The sequence below is a fragment of the Macrosteles quadrilineatus genome, unplaced genomic scaffold (genome assembly GCF_028750875.1).
Source record: "Macrosteles quadrilineatus isolate MER2022 unplaced genomic scaffold, UCM_ALF_1.0 Scaffold_6__1_contigs__length_79288215, whole genome shotgun sequence".
In the NCBI taxonomy this organism is placed as follows: Eukaryota; Metazoa; Arthropoda; class Insecta; order Hemiptera; family Cicadellidae; genus Macrosteles; species Macrosteles quadrilineatus.
Window position 1 is genome coordinate 46,091,142 of NW_026542599.1, and position 21,902 is coordinate 46,113,043.

At 35.0% G+C, this 21,902-nt stretch overlaps 2 protein-coding genes across 7 annotated transcripts in view; both read left to right on the top strand.

Annotated features, from left to right (window-relative positions):
• LOC128996486 (SLIT-ROBO Rho GTPase-activating protein 1-like) overlaps nt 1–10,795 on the top strand; it is a 195,342-nt gene extending 184,547 nt beyond the window's left edge. For 4 of the 6 annotated variants that reach the window (XM_054421850.1, XM_054421852.1, XM_054421851.1 and 1 more), the window contains exons 16-18: nt 1,422–1,611; nt 3,342–3,398; nt 7,203–10,795. In XM_054421850.1, the coding sequence (XP_054277825.1) occupies nt 1,422–1,611; nt 3,342–3,398; nt 7,203–7,910 (955 nt within the window). In that variant the 3' untranslated portion in view covers nt 7,911–10,795. Of the gene's footprint in view, nt 1–1,421; nt 1,612–3,341; nt 3,399–5,473; nt 5,517–7,202 lie in introns of all 6 variants that reach the window. The other 2 variants (XM_054421855.1, XM_054421854.1) reach the window with 2 other exon arrangements.
• A 4,904-nt stretch (nt 10,796–15,699) lies between these two features.
• Nucleotides 15,700–21,902, top strand: part of LOC128996487 (ejaculatory bulb-specific protein 3-like) — a 39,280-nt gene continuing 33,077 nt past the window's right edge. The window contains exon 1 of the mRNA XM_054421856.1: nt 15,700–15,892. Coding sequence (XP_054277831.1) covers nt 15,703–15,892 — 190 coding nt within the window. The 5' untranslated portion in view covers nt 15,700–15,702. The remainder of the gene's footprint in view (nt 15,893–21,902) is intronic.

The window sequence follows — 21,902 nt, forward strand, 5'->3', positions numbered from 1 at the left end:
CAGCCGCGGAAGATTTTCGTGATTTGCCGTGACCGCGAAAGACGACGATGATGATTTCTAAGAGGCCGCGTGATATGCTCATGATTTTGCCGTGATTGCGGCCGACGACGATGAAGTTTCCGTGACCGCGGGAAACGACGACGACGTTTCCGTGACCGTGGGAGACGACGATGGTGTAGACACGGCTGCAGGAAATATTCATGATTTCACCGAGATCGCGGACGATGACGTTTCCGTGACTGCGGGAGGCTATGATGATGTCCACACGGCCGCGGAAGATATTCGTGATTTGCCGTGACCGCGAAAGACGACGACGATTTTGTCTACACGGCCGCAGATGTTCATGATTTAGCCGCGATCGCGGACAACGATGATGACGTTTACGTGACCGCAGATCAACGATGATGTTTACACTGCCGCGGAAAACATTCATGATTTTGCCGAGATCGCGCACGACAACGATGACGTTCCCGTGACCGTGGGAGTCAATGATGGTGTCTACACGGCCTCAGAACATTTTCGTTATTTTGCCGTGATCGCGGTCGATGACGATGACGTTTACGTGACCGTGGAAGTCAATGATGATGTCCACACGGCCGCGGATGATTTTCGTGATTTTGCCGCAATCTTGGATGACGATGATTACGTTTTCGTGATCGCGAGAGATGGCGATAATGTATACATACCGCAGGAGATGTCCAGGATTTTTCTATGGTAACGTAAGACTGTGATGACGTTTACGTCACCGTGGGAAGCGACCACACGACCGCAGGAAATATTCAGGATTTAGCCGCCGTTGATAATGTGTTCTTAAAAAATGAAGATAATATTCATGATTTTGCTGCTATCGAGAGAGACGATGTTTCCGTGGACTTAAGTAATGATGATAATGAAAATTATTACTATAATATGGATTATTACTTTTTCAACACTAGCTCACTGGACTTTGAAACAAATTTATAAAGTTTATATTGTATACTTGGCTGCAAGTCTTAAATTGATTATAGTTTAAGTGGAACCAAACAAATACGCGGGAACCTGGAAAAACCAGGAAAAAACCTGGAAAAAACCTGGAATTTCACTTTAATAAAATAGTATACACCCTGAAGATAGATTTTTGCCAACAAAGGTGGAATCCTTTGAACACTTGTCCAGCTCTAGCCCAGAGGTCACAATTTCTAGGAAAGGTGACCATAAATCCAAAGGAAATGGGTGTTCTACAGCTGTATGGCAGGTGGACTAGATTGAAGGGTAGGCCTACTACAAAATGTCATAAGGAGTTGTTATTCATCTCTCCCCAAAAAATCTATAAATGGAATTTAATGGTTTTACTAGAGTGTTTATTGATTACAATCGAAGACTTGTCTCTTAAAAATTTCAATCTAAACATTTTGAGAATTAAAACATTTCTGTTGTCTCAGGGATGAAGATCGGGACAAACTTGAACTCTTCAAATCGAGTTCCTCAGAAGAATCAATGAGGAGAAGAGCATCAAGTTCCAATGACTCTGTACTCAGTGGAGCATCGAGTTCGCATTCCCCCCTCCTAGGCGCTAACCCCCCTTGGCCCCCCCTGCTGCCCCCCACGGGACCTCCGCCTGCGTCCCATGAGGTATTGGAGACAACTGTATGATACATCACCCGCAACTTTTATATGTTTTGTACTCAAAGTGTATCAATGTAATTTAGACTTAAGTTTGTGTATTATTCGTGTACAGATAGGAGTTTATGATTAATTGTTCTGTTGAGTGATCTATTGTTGGATGATTTGGTACCCCACTATACATCTGCTGAATTCACCAAACGTTTCAGCATTGTGGTTAGTTTTCTTAGTCAGAAGAAAGTTAAGAGTTTGACCCTCACAAAATTGTTTAGTGTCAGATATTTTTGGAAGTTTAGATTTACTCATTTAAAAAATATTTGTTTAGTATTTCTTTTACTTCGTCTTATCCCATGGGGTACTATTTACACTTGTGTGTGGAATTAAAAATGTGATCTTCAACACATAGTCATATTGTAACAGTGTTGTAAACATAACAATTTTAAAATTTTTTCATTTCATAGAAACAACAGTTTCAATCCTGTCTTCTCAGTTTAATTTCCGCCGTTGTAAGTTAACAAATTGTCTATCATATTAATTTATCCTGTGGATATAATCTAGAATTTTAAATTATTTTCATTTATATTTAGACAACCAAACAAACCTGTAAAAATGTAGGCTTTTTGTAAGCTCCTTTTGTTTGTTTGGTCTTAAAAATTTAGATCAGTGATACTTCAAAACAGTAGAGTCTCTTGCTTTGACACCTCTTGGGTGGGATCTTCCCGACCTATAAAATTCTGATCAGTCATTCAGTTGATGCAAGTTAATTCATCAATAAAATAATAGGTTTCAAAACCCCACATTATGTTTGACAAATTAGCAAATTACAGGATTATAGTAATAATACAGAAGAACACCCTGTCCCCTGAGCTGCTGTCGCGATCAATATATCAATCTCAAATCTTAGACCGGCGCTATGTTCTTTACTTCATTCGCTACAATTCTACTATCCACACATGTGCTGCAATTAGTCTCTTTATGGTAGTTCGGGAGTTCGGAGATCGTTGTAAACATTTGGTCGATACCAAAGTTTTCTCTGGTGGTTTTAAACACCCTGGACAAGCTAGTGATTTTTTCACAACTTTAGTTACCGTCCTGATGAAAACTGATAAACACTCGCTGCAGGCCTTGTTGTTAAACTGTGTAAGGCCTTCTACAAATTCCATCAGCCACTCATGTACATTTTCCACACCTAAAGACTTTTCTGCATACACATGTGTTTAGTGGTAATGGATTTCAATCCCACAAAACCTCTCAGAACACTATTAATACTTGGCAGGAGAGCTGATTTTTAAAATTATTATTATTATTATGTATATCTTTTCCAGTTTCTTTTATAAACATTGTTTGTTAGTCTAAACCCTGTTGTTAGAAAGCATCATTAATAATAGATAGCCCAATGACAAACACAGCTCTGCCAACATTCTCGTTTGGAATCAAAGCAGCAATCTCAAGATTCAAAGGCAAGCACTATAACCACTTGGTTACCCAGACAATTTTTTGACATATTTTTGTTACTATGACGAGACTAACTGTTGCATAGGAGTTGGAAAGGACTGTATATGGTAGTTGGAATTGTAGCAAATGAAGTTAACAATACAGGACTCGTCTCAGATTTGAGCTAGCTGACTTTACCATGATGGGAGCTCGAGGGGAACCTTAATTCACGGTCAACCCTCGTATCTGGCACTAAAGGGCTTCGTTTGATACGCGCAACATATGACTAGTCTGTCTGTTTGCAGTGCAAGAATGTGGAGGGAGGTGGTGAACCTGCCACTCAATGTCTCAGTGCTTCTAGAGTCAGTAATTCTTTATAGTCTTTGTGTCTCTGTGTGCGTCTGTGTGTCTGTGTGTGCGAGCATGCTTCCCCCTCCACATTAAGCACTCCCCTTCCATTATTAGTCTTTGTTGTTCCTCTTTCACAAAACACATTTTTGGAATGATAATGTGATTTTTCAGTTATCAAATTTTGTCCGTAGTGCATGTTTAGGTGGGTGTCACTAAATTTCTTGGTAATTTTTTCCGTTTTTGGATTTTGTAACAGTTAATATCTGATTTGACTTTTTCATCTTTTAGATTTTTGGTATGAAATTGTTAGTTTTTATTTGATCATTTAAGTAGTTAATTTTATGGTGTGTCAAACTATTTTAGTTCATAAACACATTCCAACGTAAATAGTATGTTAGTTATCCCATTTAAAATCATTTAAATATAATAATAAAGATTGAGGGACTAAACGCAATTAATTTTCTACTGAATTTCTTCAGTATTAAAATAAATTAAATTTTTTTTTAAACAAACCAGAGGAACATTATGTTGTTGCTTATGTGGTTTTATTTCTTGCAACGTTGCTTTATGCTTTTAAATTTATGTTTATTAGTTATTTGTTTTTTAAGAAAACTTGAAAACTTTTTGGTGCTAAACTTTTACTATTTGTTTTAAGCTGTGTGTCTATTTTAATTTACAATTTGTAAATATGTTTTGCTTTATTTAATTTTTGTGTGTTTACGTAAAAGCTAAGTTTATTGTTTATGTTGGTGGTTCATACATTACAATATTATGATGATCTCATGTATTCAATAATGTAAATTTTGATATTTTTCTTTAAATTTATAGCTCTTTATTAAATTGATCGTGTTTCAACCGAACATTTTTATATATCACATATATCAACTTTTTATCGAAAAGGTTAAATTTAAACTTATAAATATTTTGTTTTAAAATGTTATAATGTTTATTCCTGCAATACTATTTTTTACCGTGTCTGTTTAAAGGTTTACAAAGGTTATTAGTTTACTGTTTTTTTTATTGGATGTATATTTTAGAAAATTTTTACAAATCATCAGTTTTTGTTTTTTTTTTACATTGCATTATTGTAATCTCAGAACGAATTAAAAAACTAAAATTTCATTTGACTAATTTTCACATTCAATGTTCAGTCATTTGCTAATCAATATTAAGTTATTCCTTACCAGTATTTTGTAAATAGTGTAAAAATAGTTATTTGTGATAGTAGCAAAACACTTTTAATAAACCTCAGTATTCCTAATTGATTTATTTTTAATTTCTCCTTTTAATTTTATTTCCAATAGCTATAATTTGCTAGGTACGATTTAATAGTATTGCGTTACTACTTTGTAACCCATAATTCACTGATGCAATGCAATTTTCTTTGCCTGAGAAACATATTCTTTTTTAGTTTCTTAAGCTGGGTTTTCCTTGGTGCAGAAGAGGAGCTGGAGAGCTTAGTCCTCTGTTAGGATGCTAATGTTATTATTTTTTAGATATATTGGGCATTTTAAGAGCCTGAAAGTTTTTAGTCGCAAACTTTTTGGTTTTAAACCCTAGAAAGGTATCGTCAAACAGTGTGACGCTAAGGGTATCAATACGTAAATTTGGCGTACTGCCGGCCATATACTATACACAAGCCGGCCATTTTTACTATACATAAAGGGTATTTACACGTAAGTTTGACGTATAAGTTCCAAGAAACCGACTAGCAAGGGCATAAAAAAACACACTACAACTCAACCAAGACAGCCATCACAAGGCAAATGACTGTTGAGAACACTGCTGGAAGGAGGGTAGCGTCGGTTGAGAGGGTAGGGGTGAGATGCTAAAAATAACTCGCCCTACGTCAAATTTACCTGTGATACCCATTTAGGGTTAACCTCTAAGAAAACTAGTGAATTTATTTATCTAGAATTAATCTTTTTAGAACTAATTTGTGTCAAATATGTTTTTCTAAATATTTTAATATTTTTGTTTTAAGCTAAAATATTTTATTTCAACTTAATCTCAGTTACTTTGAGTTTAAACTTAGCAATACTTTTGTCTAGTGAGAGTTGTTGTAGTGTTTGTGACTGTATTGTAGTGATCGTTGGTGTGTGCCGCTGTCGGATATGATCTCCGTGAAGGTGAGTGCATGTGTTTGTCTTGGCATGCCCGTAGTCTGTAGTCCTATCACATCCACAGTCTTCTCACCACATCTGCATGGAACTAACCAGTTTTAGTAACTCTTGGTGGCTGCTTTGGGATTTGGTGGTTTTAGTCAATGTGTAATAAGTTTTCTTATTGATACTCTGGCACTTGTGCAACTGGGAGGCTGTTTATTGCTGATCTGTATTTACCTATAAGCTGAGCTAAGTAGCATTATGATGCATAATAATGTATGACTGTTAGAGGTACCAATTACAGTAAAACCCCTTTATCCCCCAAACAGTTAAGCTAAACCCTGCATTGATTTGACTATTTTTAAATAATTCCAATTATACCATTTTTAAAGAACTGCAATTGGAGAATTAGCTTGTTGGCAACAGGAACTGTCCATTGTCGCACGGGTAGTTGGTAACCCCTGTGAAAATAAAGTTCAGAACACTATTATCAATTATTTGTGTAGGGATATTAGTTAAAGGTGTGTTGGGTATCAGGAATTAAAATAATGTAAAACATGACTGGTGTTGGTTTGGAACTGAAATAGCCTTAAAATATCATCCATTGTTCAAATGGAAAAATTGCTATCCAAAATCATCCAGAATTCTTTATTTTACAGTCGAGGTTTTAATGTAATTAATAATCACTAAAAGGACTGTGGAACCGAATGGAAATCAAGATCGATATATGTGAGATTTCTATCCTGACATGAATCAAAATCAAAATCCAGTTTCGGTATTGTATAGACACTGGCCGATGACTCTCATTTACAATATATCGTTGAATTAACAAGTGTAACGAATCATTAATGCTTATTGTAATTGTAATTTAAAGGAAGTTTGAGACATAATCAGAGGTGTAGTGAGTCAGAAAGGCCTTTCCACTCTTTTAGGGGTGAATAGGGGGCATTCTAGTCCTAAATCACCCAATGTTAGTTAGTAAAAATGTTAAACAAGAATAATATCAACTAAAATTAATAATGTAAATATTATGTGTTTAACTGTTTGCTGATAAACCAAATAACATTTTAACCATTAATTCTGAATCAGTCACTTGGTGTTGTAACTAATTGAGAGTCAAATAGGGAGAGGTTTTTTTTTTAATATACCACTGTTAGGACTACAAAATAAACAAATGATATTTATTTGATAAGACCAACAACTAAAATTTTATTTTTAATTTAAAACTGTAAATACTATGCTGAATACATTGGTGAATTTGGTGTACAGATGTATATTTGGGTACTTGGTAATATTCTATGCTTTCTAAAGGTGATAGCTGCAACTAATGACCAGCACAAATCAAAGGATGATTAATTATTTTCTAGATGATTTTCATAAGCTGATTTTTTTTGGTTCAAGTCTAGTATATTCCTTAATGTAATAAGTAAGTAGACAAATTTTTCAACAAAATGTTTTTTAACAGTAAATAGGAAGTGTTGGTTTAGTGCTAACATTATAGACCAGTTTTAGTTATTTTTTGCTCACAGATTTGTAAATTATGCCAAACATATTTTACAAAAATGTATTTTAAATGTAATTTTTTTGTTGGTGATTATTTCTATTAGAGCTCTTGCAGTAGTGTTTTTAACTTCCTTAACTCTTTTATCCCCCACTAACTCCATAAAACTTAATCTATAAACTATGCTAATTATATTTACATATTTTCAGACTGAGAGCTGTAACAGCTTAGACTCTGGGAAAGACTCAGCTAGTGAAGAACAACTCCTAAGAGCAGAGGAAGACGAATCATCCATCAGCCCTCTGCCGAGCGAAGACATCATGGCAAATGAACCCAAGACGATAATGGAGAAGGAACGAGCCAAGAAAACCCACTGGAAAAGTCAAAGTGTCGGGGAAGTTACCCAAAGTGAAAAAGGAGAGAAGAACGGAATAAATGACGAACTTCCTACATTCAGTCAAAACAGAGAGTTGTGGCAACGGAGAGCAAACTCTCAGTCTCATTTGAACCAATCAGCATCCACTGTGGGCAAAGACTTGTGGGAAATGAGACAAAAACATACTCCAGACCTGGTGATGGATCTTCCACTGGTAGGGTCTGCCGAGAGTCCTGGATCAAAATCTACCGGAGGGGAAAGTCCCACGGGACCGGAGAGTCCGGATATGACTACAGCTGCGGAGAGGTTCGCCAAGCAGAACCAGTGTACGCTTAAGAAAAACACCAAGGGCGGTAGTCAGTCGCGGCAGTCGTCATCATCCAGTCAAGACAGTAAAGAAGGAGAAACTAAAGGCGACGCACCTCCTCCCCTCCAGCCTAAACCTCAACTAAAGGCTAAGCCACAGCTGATGCGCAAACCGGTGTTATCCGGTAACCATCCCTCGCCACAACTTGTACGCAAAGACAATACAACCAACTAAACTGTTGTGATGCCTTGTAGTATAGTCGAGATTCGAGTCAAGCGTAATAGGATCGTCGCTCGGGGTATAAGTTATCTAAGTTACTCGAGTGATTGCTTTTGTAGTCGGAGCGTTTTGTACCCGCGGTGCTTAAAACGGTAGCTTAGGCCCTTTTGTACATTCGTTTTTATGTGCTGGGTTGTGATCATATCTGGCAACGAGAATGTAGAAAAATCGCTCCCGTTTTATAAGTAAAGTTTTGTACCAAAGACTGATATTTTTACGATTCGTCAGTATTGTACGTTCGAGCATGGAGTGCTAAGTTTGTTCGAGCAACGATTTCTACCTAATGAAATATAGTTAAGGTCCTAACTTCCTAACTTTAGTGCAGAGTATCGTATTTTTTCATCGTATATTTTGTGTAGACAGATCCATCATCCATGAGTAAAGAAACTTGCCTAATGTAAAAACACTTATCTTGGGGATCGAGACATTAATTATTTCAATGTAAGACCCATCTGCCTGACCCTGTAATACAATACGGTAGTTAAGTTATTCTAATATTTGTTTCATAGTGACATTTATAAAGTTAATGCTTATGAATTAATTCTAAGCTAAAGATACTGCAATAGAAATTTTAATTGAAACCAATTGAATTACTGTTTGATACCAGAATAGTTTCACAGTTTGCAAAAGAAAAATCAAATATTTCATGGTTCTAAACGGTATAAACACAAAGCACGCCTCTTGATCAATTGAAAGAAACCCTGTCAATACATTCTTTGTAAATGCATAAAACAGGTACTGGTTAATCCTAATCATGAATTTTCTACTTCAGTATCTTGAGCCAAACAAACAAGGAACCCTAAGTTTATTTATTGATTGTTGTCAACTATTAATTTGTGCCTTTAGTATAATTTGTGCCTAAACAATAATTATTATTAATTTGAATTAAATAACATTACTTATTAGGTTTATTTTTTTGTAGTTTTGCTCATGATTGAAAACATTTCAATTACTCTTTGAAAATGCTAAAATATCATACAACTTTATGAACATAATTCTGTACCCGTTTTTACAGAATGAAACCATTCTTAGTTCATATTCCATACATGGGTGGCTAAATTTATTGCTTTTTGCTATAAATATTTTATTCTTTAGTTTACTTGTATTTTATGTACGGTACGTAAGAGGTTGTATACGTTTATGGTACTAAATCGATGTGTGTAGTACCAATGATAGTCTAGCGTTATTTGTATTCATGCCAAATCAAATTTGTGTCAAATCATTATAGTATGTTTCATGTAACTTGTGTCACCTACACTTTGTGAGGACGTGAACCAATTGGTCCAAAGAGTAAAATCAAATTAACAACTAAATATGCTGTATTCAATAAGTTGTGTTTATTAAGCAATAGTTTACCAATTTTTTATACATCTAATGTACATTAAGAATATTTTAACAGCAATTTAATATGCCAAATCAATGCCAGTTCATTTGACTATGTTCGGTGTTGTTAAATTCTAGTTATTCATTTACAAAACAAGTTTTCTGAAAATGTAATGTACCTACTAGAAATGCAAACAAACTTTGCAGGAATAGAAAATTGTACAGATTCTTGTAATACTACTGTAATTACTTGAATAATAGTTTTTCATTTTTTTAAATTCGTCCATGGTTGATTTTTTAATTTAACTTTTCAAGCACATTTTAACCACCAGTTCACAATCCATACCTCTCGGGCATTTCATTCATGTCATTTCATCACAATGTAACTGGCTTCCCGAGTATAAGTACAGGGTTAGAACCGTGGCTGTGCAATGATGTGAGGGTAAATGTGTAATTTGTGTATTCGTTTGAATATAATCCCCATCAATGTTGACTAATCTTGAACACCATGTAGATAGTCGCTTATTTCGGTGATGTAAATTTGATGCCAAAACAAATGCCAAATGTTAGTTGATTTTATGTTCAAATGGATAGTAATGGTGAAATAAAATGTACAAATATCATAAATGTAATGCTCAAGCATTAAAAGTATTGTGGCCTAAGGCCGTGGAATCTTGTTTCGCCAGCCCAGAACTTTGGGGTTTGTGAGGTCAGGTCAGACGGCACAAAAGCTATTTTGGTACATCAGGAATTCATCACAATTTAGTGTTTGGTAAAATGTGTCCTTCGTTTTAGTTTATTGATAATTTATTATTTACTTAAGAAGTGATGCCATATGTTTTTAAGTAGGTAACTTATCATTTTTACTTGACAATTTTCATCAACAATTTTTACTCAAAAATGGATATTAAAAGAAGCAAAAAGCTCATTTCCAAAGGTCCGAATCAAAAATATTCTAGAGTAATAAACTAATCTAAGTTCCCTCCATATTTTGTCAAAACATTAATTGTTTTGGCATAATTTATGGCACAAGTTAACGCACATTGTATTTAACAATTATTCCTGTCACAAAATGATCCTTTTTCAACTTTGCAACACCAATTGACTCTGACCTAAAGCTATATGGATCTGCACATAAAATGGGACTCAAGTCCATACATCATACTAAGCTTCTCCATCAAGCTCAAGTCAAGTAGTCCTCACCAGTTTCTCTGAGAAACCTATTTTCTTAAGCGATTGTTAGTAAGTTTTGTATCTTGTCATAGTTTGTAACAAGTAACTACAGTAAAGTTTGTTTGGACGTATTTTGTTACTATGTCAAAAAGTTATACTATAATATTATGCTAGATTAAGGACGTTCAATATAGATGTAATTTTTATGTTTGTTGTTCCTTTTCACATATTTACTTTAGTGTGTATTATATTAGGAATGGCTTTATATAATTACAATTAGTTTTGTAAGTTATGTTGACCAATGTATTATATATACAAAGAAAATATATTTGTCGTATTCAAAATATTCAATTTTTTCACCTGTTGTTTGTGTTATGTTTTCTAATCTATACTATAATAGTAGTTTATGCAACGATTGCGTCAACACTATTTTACATGAGTTACCGGGCTTACAAGCTTACCGGGCGAGTAATGTACGATACTTTACATCATAATACACAGAATAATGAAAACAATTTTTACGCATAATATGCTTTTGAAGTTAGCTGTTTATTTCATCAGCTGACTTAAGTGCACGGTAAAAGTATATAAGTTACTTTTCCGTGTTTAGGCACGTAAAGGTCAATTTTCCAGCCTATCACTGATGGAAAGGTACCTTTTACTGTGTAGTATTATGTAAAATAACTTACACCATTCTTCGATTGGTCCTTTAAAATTATGTAAGTGGTGTTGTGAGAGGAATTGGACAGGTGAAAACAATAAATATTAACCAATATTACAATTTTTAGCTAAGCCTCAGGAGCCGTTGAATTAAGGGGAAAAAAAGAACCTCGTATAACTTTTTTTAAATAATTAAATTCAATATGTATATATATATTTACCTCCATCGTTCTCTTTGAGATTTTTTACAATTAAGTTTTTTTTACCAACTTGGTACAGTTTTTTTATTAAGGAGATATCCAACCGGCTTAGCCTATTTACATTATAGCGCTCAGTACTCAGAATGGCGTATGTTAGTTCCCTATGAATGAATGGTGTCAATACAAATACAAATTGAATTGTGAAAGTTTATGGTCCACTCTGGATTCTCGGAATATAAAATTTATTTGTATGTAAATTATTTTATACAAATAGGAAAATTTGGCTTGAAGAAAAAGATTACAAATAATTGATCTTAACCATATCTATATATATAATATAAAAATATTTCTATAACTCGATAAACAATTTCCTGTCGTGTTAAATAAAAAAAGCTAGGTTTTGTTAAATTGTAATTGTAGGATGCATGGTCCAGCCTCAAGACATATTACAAAAATAATGATGTTGAACATAACTATTATAATTTTTATTTTAGCGAATTTCCCATATAGGGAATACAATATTACCGTAGGTCTCATGGTAAGACCTGGACCTGGGACGGATTTACTTTTTCGTTTTGAGGTCCCCAGAGGCCAATAACACCATCTGTTCAAATTCATATATATATTTATACTAGCTGAGTACCCGTCCTTCGTACGGGGTTGGTATACAATGCTTATTGTAGTTAAATACTCGTGCTTTACATTTGCAATGAGAGAGGACACGTTTTGAGAAAATTTGGTTTAATATAATATACGGTATACTATAGTTTATAGCATATATACCATAGCCATAATGTTCTACCACTTCACCTACACAATAGAAAGAAGTAACGTTCTCACACTCAGGTTTTTGATGCTGCTTGGTTCAAATTAGCTGTTGTCATAATGTATAAAGAACTAATGGTGCTGCACCTTGTTGGTAAACCGTATAACCTTTTAATGCTATTGAATCTCACAGAAACAAATTGTGTAGTTGAAACAGCTGGCAAAATATTTTAATTCCTTTAAATATGAACTAGTGTACCTGTTGCTTGAATTCGAGCAATTGCGAAGCATTACAGGCGTTATTTTAAAACGAATAACAGTCATAATTTCCGATGACTTTATAAGAATTGACTCAAAGATAATGGAAATACTCAAGATGTACACAGCAGTTAGATATAATCAAAATTTTTTGTAAAAATCTTACCTTTTTTAAAAAGCTGACCTTGTTTTTTAGTGTTTTCTACAAATTTTCCCCACTCGTAGCCGCATTAGGTTGTCTATAATAACAATTATAGATGAAAAAAAACCATTATTTCTATTTCTTCTACTGTACTTGGTTGTGTTCTATGACTTTCCTGTTTCCATTGTTTGCAAATCGGCTCTTTCAATTATTGCTCAAGAAATGTAGCAAAGTGTTAATTCAGTTTTATTTTTAGTATATTAAATTGTCCAGTATTTCTCACTTTTTCCATTGTAATTTTAAAAATTACACCAACCAAGTATCGTCAACTACAGATGCAATACGCCAAAGAATATCGTCTACGTGCAATCTCCAAGAAGTGGTAAAAAAGGCAGAAACCAACCCATACAATATATATAAGTTAACTCCATAAGAAATAAGTTTAAGAGTTAGGCCTACTGTGATATTAGGATTTTCCACTGATTTAGAACATTATATTGCAAAACATGGCACGATTTAGAAGAAAATCGATTTTTAAATCAGAAAAAAAACCATTGCAAATACTTCATTTTGACAAATTTAGTAAATCACAATTTAAATATTACAGCTGTTTCATTCAAAAGTAGTCTAAATGTATGCATATGGTCGTAACGTAAACAAATCTGAAGAGGGACAGGGAACTTTAAAGGCCTCTGGGGCAGAGCCCCAACGGAATTTACCATGTTTCTCTTTTGATGGCTCATCTACATACTAAGACCTTTCTTTAGAGACCCCTACCAAGTTTCTACGCCCAGCCGTTCTCTGTAATTAGCCTCGACAAAACCCCGTTTTTCCTCCATAAGAATAACATGGGATGGGAATTTAAAGGCCACTGGGGCAGAGCCCCAAGGGAATTTACCACGTTTCTCATTTGATGGCTCATCTACAGACCAAGACCTTTCTTTAGATACCCCTACCGATTTTCTACACCCAGCCCTTCTCTCAAATTAGCTGTCACAAAGAAAAACAGTTTCAAATTAATATATAGATACTCATAAGGTTAACATGGGAAACATTAGGATAAATGTTGTAACAACATTAAACTCGTCGTAAACAAATCATGTATTTGTGTTCCAAGAAACGTGAGTGGACATACAACTTTCACAAGTCATTGATATTGACACCATTCATAAGTAGGAAACTACCATACGTCACTTCTCAGTAGGGCCTACACCAATGTTGATTAGCATCTTGTCAGTGTTAAAAATATGACTATCCACCTGAACAGTTCAATACAACAAGGTTTCCAAGTAAAAAAGTGGACTGTTGTTTACCAAGGAATGTAAAGTTAATTATTTATCAAATTCAAATCGTTTGGCCTTTGTTAGGTTGGTATCTTTAGGTAGGGATCGTAAAATGAGATTGAGAGGAGTCTTTTTTTATGATCGATTCACTTATGTAGCCTTAGTCTATAACATGTTATAAAATTGAGACGGATTCACTGATAACACGTAAAAAAGACAAACTTCACCGAGTAGTAATAAAGCGAACGCAAGTGCTGGGGTTAGTGAACGATGGAGTGAGATGTGTAGCTTTTGTTATCGATAAGTGTAGCTTTGTTATCGATTTAAGATCTGAAACAGCTGACTATTATTCATTAAACGCCCAACGATAAACGACTATACCTAGCGATTAAATGGTATGGATAATTGACATAAACAAATTACGTCACTGGCCTGAATGCCTTAAGCTGATTTGACAGTTCCATTTAAATATTAATAAATTCGTGTTTACTTTCGGGTCAGTGACATCATTTGTTTCTGTCAATGATCCAATATACCGTTAAACTATATGCGTCCAATATAGAATCAAGAGTACAGTCTGTTCCAATACACCTTTGTTATTGCTTTTTCACAATTATTTTGTACTTCATTGTTAATTATTGCTTTCCTATAGTCATGATTATATTTCCTGTTACCAATGTTGCTCTGATCCTGCCATAGATTTAAGTTAGTTGTTAAGTTTTCTGTTAAAATGCATGTTGTTACCACATAGGCTTCTTGTATCCACATTGTAAATTGGTGATATATGCCGTTGGAATAAATAAATACAGTCAAGTGAGTTAAGATTCGGAGTGGGGCTACATAATACATAAATATAGGCCTAAAGTCTTATATTCAGATACCACAGATGACATAGATGAACGATTGAGGAAGGGGTTTGAGTACCATGTCCATTACATCAGTGTGTACAGTTTACAAAACAAACATAGTTTCGTTGTGAAGGTAAAATAAATAAATTCTCCCTCCGTGTTCTACAATAAATTCATAAGTTGGATAGTTTAAAAATATCTAGTTTCATTTTCCACCTTCGTAATCCTCAGTCCGTCTTACATGGCATATCTAACAACGTCAGATTACTTGAGATCGAGAAGATTTTACTTCGAGAAGCTCGGAATTTTACAAGAATAATGAGGCAAGAAAAAACTATGTGGAATATTTTTCCTACGACCATTCCATGAAAGTGTACAGTCTGTTCCAAGACAAACAGTCTAGTTTCGTTATGAAGCTTAAACCACACACGCGTCCTGTAAAAGTCCTACAACAGATTCATAAGTTCTCCATTCAAGTTTGTTCTCGTTGTTTACTTTGCAACCTTTTGTTGTAGATTTATTTCAAAGTCTCTTTACAAAAACAGTAGAATAAATTATGGTATCTACTTCATAAAGGAATTTAGTTGAACGTAATATCTTTGACTATAGTCAATGGTAATATCAAACACCACGTACCTCATTCCTCCATATTTCATGAGACCGTGAGGAGGTTACAAACCTGAGCTTTTTACAAGTGAAAAGAGAAAAGGCAAGAAGGAACAATCTGTCAAAGTCCTACATGACCAACAACCAAATATTGATGAGGGTTTACGTTTACATACAGTATGTTAAAAAAAGTCTAGTTTTGTCCGAAGCTACGTCCCCGTTTTCATACAATAGATTCTTAAGTTGGAAAGTCTTAAAATGTCAACTTTTATCGTCGATCTTTACAATCCAACTTTTTTCAACGTCCCACCACAAAAACCCAAAGTACAATACTTTGCCTACTCAACAACGGTGAGGCATTGTCACTACTCTACTCACCCCTGTACACACAACGCCCCAGGCCCACTAGTGTACACACCACACACAGGTGACGCAACCCGTGGTGGGAGACTTATATAGTGACCAGCGCTGGTCACACAGACAGACACGATGAGGTCCACGACGACGCTGGTGCTGCTGACGACGCTGGTCGCTGCCAGCTGGGCTGCCAACTCGTACACCAACAAGTTCGACAGCATCGACGTCGACCGCATCCTCAGCAACGACCGCATACTCACACAGTACATCAAGTGTTTGCTGGAGGAGGGCTCGTGCACCAACGAGGGCCGAGAGTTGAAGAGTGAGTATGGTGAACGAGTTTTGGTTAAGGAGTTGTTTTTTCGTGGGTAAAAATTACAGTTGGTTTATCGTCATGGTACGGCTGAAGATTTTAGGACACTGTAGTTTCTGTCTAGTATATTTAGAGACCATCAATGTGGTTAGTGTTAAAAAAAGTTAGTTTGGGGACCGAGCTTTGCTCAGAGAGGTGTTTTTAATTATTTTAAATGTCGTTATGGATCAGCTCAAGAGAATTTCCAGGGAGTTTCTGTATAGAGCATGTGATTTCTGTCACGAGCTCAGTAATTAGTTTGACCGAGCTTTGCTTACCGACTTATTGGGATTTTATCATGAATTAATCATATTTCTTAGATTGTCATGATGGATCAACTAAATATATTTTTCATGTAATTTTTGCCCAGTACAAATATACCGTTGAAAAACAAGCTTAAAATGTATCACAAAATAAAGGAGAAAACATTTAGTCTAAATAATTATTTCAATCAAACCAGGCATGCGAAAACACAACTGTTGTGTTTAGATGATAACAGGCTTCATATTATGAGACAGATCTAAAGTCAGTGGTTGTATATTGAGCACGTTAACGTATGCCACTTAAATCTTTTGTGCTAAGGGATCGGTATAAATAATTGTCTAGTTACTATCTAGTATATAATTAATTTTTAATATTAAGTATAAATATTTAATTAATAGCACAACGAAAACTCATGCTTGCATTCAGAATTTTCACACTTTATAAAATTTTAAAACATCATAGTAACGATCATCAATAATAACATAAATTGCGTTTGTTAGCTTGCCTTTAAGATAGGTATAAGCCGGCGTGTCGTGTGAAGGGGACTTAAAACCAAATGTTCAAGAATATATTACATTTTTTTAATATTTATGTTTTTAAAAATTAGCTAACAACTTAAAATCTAGACTTAAATGGGCATGTCATAACTGTTTATTTGTAAACGCAACTTCAATATAATTAGTTACAGTATCTAAGGTCTTAAACTTCGAACCATAACTAACTGTCTACCAGTGGACTAATTCAATCGATCGCCCAGACCCACCGTTGAAGTCTCCAAACAACGTTTCTACTTGTATTTATTTCACTTTAATTCACACGTTATTTATTTTAATGTATACATTGTAGCATAACACCCTGATCTCTTTTCACTGCAAAACCTCTTCTCCCTCAAAAAGCTATGTTAATGGGAAAATACAAAAAAATTATAAACCCTAGTACTTGGATGATTCAATTTAGTGAGGGGCTGACTCCTAAACAAAATTAATTGTTGAAGGGATTTTAACAGTCAGTAGATTTTTTTCTTACTTAATAAATACCATATTTTGTTATTTGAATGTATTAATTATGTTTTGAACTTAAAATTAAATGCGCAAAAAGATATGTATACATATTTTTTACATCTTATCAGCCTTTAGAAACCGGGAGTCCGGGACAATTAACTCTCTTGAACCCTTTTGGTGTAAATTCAACATTTTGTCACAAAAATGATCGATATGATCAATAAAAACATTTTTTAAACATCATTGACTAATTTTAAATCACTATTCAATCATTTATTTATTTTCACATAACGTTTACAAATCCAGCATAGCTGGGAAACAGGTGAAATGGTCATATACATAAAATACATAAAACTATAATAACTACAAAGTCAAATAAATACATCACCTAAAAATCATTTACTTTATAATTCGCTCTGTCAACCACTAATTTGGGAACTTCTTTCTTGTATTTTTCAAATGATTCTAGCAATTTAATATTTTCAGGCAGTTTATTATACAAATTTTTCCCTAGATATTGTGGAAGGGTTTCAAGTGAGGTAAGTCTGTGAATTTGTTTATTTGCCTAGTAGTTTTTGTTTCAAGCTGCCCATCATGAACCTACCCTAAGTACAGAACCTTCGACTAACAACTGGACATTACATTCACGTGTTAAAGTTGTCACCAGTTTTTAAAATCGAAATCGTCAAAGTAGATGTGAGCCCCCGGCAGACTGCGCTGATCCAAAACAAAGTAAAACTGATGGAATGACTTACGGTGAGCTGTAGCAACTTTTATGACCCACCAACTTGGTCAGCAAAAATAAATGAGGTAAAAATAGAATTTTAGACTCTAGCGCATTCTGTGACTGGCTCACATAACTATGGTCTTTTTAATAAAAAAATTACGACAGCTGGTCCATTTAGACGGGAAGTTTACTTCAGTATCCAATACTATACAACTTTCACCGCTTTGATTGTCTTTTAAACTCGTCTTTACCCATACACATACAACAGCGCAACACTCCCTACCGCTTGCGCATTGCGTAATGTAATCAAAGTGTCAAAGTCAATGACTACATGTATTGACGCCGCTTGCGCCGACCCCTACTGTTTTGTTTGCGCAATAGTTGCTCATGTCTTGCGTATTGCGTCAATTGTGCTTGCTGTCATGCGATCGTATGTTTATCATCACTTAAAAAATCAAAGGTTATCTGCAATTTGTGTTTTTTTAGATCTTCTGTTTTACCTGAAGGTTATTTTGTGATGATTGGGGAAGTAGTTTTTCATTTTCCAGTGAATAGAGGAAATCGTTCTACCTTTCCTTGTTGTATTATTTTTACTTTTTGTTCAAAAAACTTCTGTATACGTCTATACTTTACTTGTGAGAAAACGCAGTTAGAGCACAAACACTACTATCGCTAATTGTCTTCAAGTTTAGGGTTCAAATCCCGTCGATCACCGATGGTTTTCAACCATCTGATAGAACCGTGACTCATCGGCTCGGAACCCTCCTTAGTCTGTTGACCACTCAATCTAGAAAACAAAAAAAGATGAGATTCCCCGACGAGAAACCCTTTCTCTGTATAAATGAAAGGTTATTGTATACCACCCGATGATTAATTACGTGCACTATATACGTATTTCATTGGTCTTTGGCAGTAATGAACTAGCATTGAGGAATTTACAACTAATTAAAATTTGAGTAATGTTCTTAAAATTTTTTTTTTTTTTTTTAAATGCTTTTTGATTTCTGTTGTGTTCACGGTTCCTCAACCAAATAACGTAGCCCTTTGGCTTTCTATTTCCAACTTGATTTATTATTGACAATCGGAAATCGCAAATATTGCAATGAAGCAACTTCCTTGTTTATGTTTCCTAGGTGGCGTTTCCGTAGTAGAACTAAATTCCGCTACATTACATATTGCAATGACTTTGTTTACTTTCTTTAATCGCAGTTACGATAAACCCTCAGCTTTCTATTGCAACACGATCTATATTAAGTCCTTAAACACTTCATAGAAGTTTTACCTTGTTTGCTAAACTATATCTTTAGTGTATCAACTTAATCGTATTTTAGTAAGATTTTTTAAATCAAATTTTTGGTTGACATACAAAAACAGATCTGACATTGTATCTTGTATCGTTCTAGTGAAGGACATAACTGGTTTATAACCTTTAATATTAACACGTAATGAGCAATTAGATTTTTTTCAAAAACCATTTTATTTAATTAATTTAAAAGTGTAGTTTTCATCTATCTATTGCTTTCAAATGCACAACAGTGGCGTTTTTTACAGAAGCGCGAGGAAACATTAGAGAAATTATAATAACTCGACCTAATAGATTAAGCGATTGATTTGTAATCCATGTTGATAAGGTGGAGACAATTAAGTAATCGACTTTTACAATACCAAAGAACTTTTTCCTGAGTAACAAGGGCTGTCCAAGAAGTTGAATCTAGATTTTCTGCCGAAAAATATTCTAGGGTTCCAAGAAGTGTTTTGTTGTTAAGCACATTTAATCTCGGGAAGCTGTAAACCCAGTCACCGGGAAGCAGAAATGTTGATAGGCTACATTTATAGAATAGATCGTAAACTATCTGTAGAAGGATTGGCTTGAATCTCCATTCAAAACAGACCTATCTTGTTTACATTCTCGCTTTATTTCCCAATAAACTTTCTGGAGATGCCCCACGTGTCCGTCAAGGTTAGTCTTGGTCCTCTGGGTAGGTTGTTTCATCACTTCCAGAACGTCTTCCTCGGCTAGTCCTGGGTACACCCTCCACCTCCCGCTCGCCTTGGACCCTCGGACCCAGTCAGGACTCAGGAGGTCGGTAACCTGAAACTTTCACTCTTGTTGACGATTTATGATAATTCCACGGAGCCGGATTGTGTTGTTGTGGTTTGCTGAAGCTCGTATGTAGTCCAACGAGGTTGTTAGTAGGTTTTGAGTTATTACCGTACTATACTTGTTGTTGATTTATTGCAAACTCGATCAAATGTTTTATTATTTGAACACTAAGACCTCATGGAATTGATGGAATACAATGGTTGAATAACTATTGAAACGATGGGAATATTTGTTATTTGTATCTGACAACATGAGAAACGTTTTTACGAGATTAAAATCCCTAATATTTTTAGTATCTATGGTAGACCTGTTACCACAGCCACGCAGTGTGTTTCATAACAACAATAACAATAATAATAACAATTCGCAACCTTCTGATTTGATCGTGAGCACGTTAGCATCTCTGTAGTGTGTTTGTGAAATGATTACAATTTCAGTATGATGTCACACGATTGATGTTGTGTTCTAGTTTGGTAATGTTAGGTGAATGAGGCAAATCCTTATGTAGCTCACCTAGCTTATGATGATTCTCTGAAAGATAACATGGATTTACCTTAAAAAATGAGCTTCTAGGTATACGTAGTTGGTAAGGGGGTGGATATGTACACATATGTACAACCATTATAGATCATTTAAATATTATATAACACCTAGTAATCAGAAGATTACCAGTTTCAGAAGCTACTGAGCTTTTCTCGATTACCGGGCTTCAATGGTACTGACAAAAAACAATCTGGTCCCAAGACAGTAGCAAAGCTACTCTTCTACACTTATCCTTTATCTCTTATCCATGTTTAAACATGCAGCAAAGGGTTCCTGTTTCTAATTCAAAATGAGGACGATTTAAGTTCTATGTTTTTTTTTACATCATTTTCATTTCCACAACTTGTGAGTTCGTATCAATTAAAGTCAGTCTTGGAGTTATTCTGGCTATTCCCAAAAACAAGGGAGGCTCACAACCCCAACAGAAGGTCTAGATAGACCGCATGACACCTCCCTCGCATCCAGAGCCAAGAATGAATAAACAGCTGTTTGTCCAGAGGTCGCCGCGCCGGTCCTGCTGATGATGCAACAGATATTGAATCTGTTGATCGCAGCTTTCTCCACTTTCCCCCACTTGTGTAACTCCACTACAAGTAGAGTATGGTTACGACGGAACTACAGGAAACTGACTGATCTGTTGTGGTTAGGAGAACCTCGTAACCTGGAGTTAAGAGTTGTGACGCAATGTTTACAACCTCTGAGTTCTCAACTGCGTCTATCACCATGGCCCGATGCTTAGAGGCGCTGTCTTGAGTTATTTATGTACATATTCTTTGACTACTTACAGTACTTACTAGAGATTTCATTCCTATGTTGAAGTCGTCGTAATTTTAGACTCAAAACTGATGAAGTTAAATCAAGCCAACGACAGAGTGAGCTGATTGAAATTACAGTCCTGATTAATGTTGAAAACGCCAATTTTGTACAAAGCCATACTAATAGGATGACTTATTGTAAGCCATAGAAAATTTACCGTCAAGTCAACTATCACAGTAATAATATCAATCAAACAATTATCATTAATTGATATGGGGACCACCTAGGTGTGTTTTAACCCAACTATGAGTGAAGGATGAGTGTAGAATGGTGTGAGATGATTTGTGTAGCTTTGTTACTGACTAAGATCAGCTATTTCGTTAGCCAGGATCATTTTATCGAACAGCTGGGACCAGTTTCTAATAATCAAAAAGCTACTGACTATTCTCAGGATCGAACCGGCGACCTTCTGGTCGTTAGGCGAGCACTATAACCACTCGGCTACCCAGCCCCATTGATATATGACATTTATATCTAAGCCAGAAAAATTTATAAAATAAAAAAATACAATTTACATATTACGTT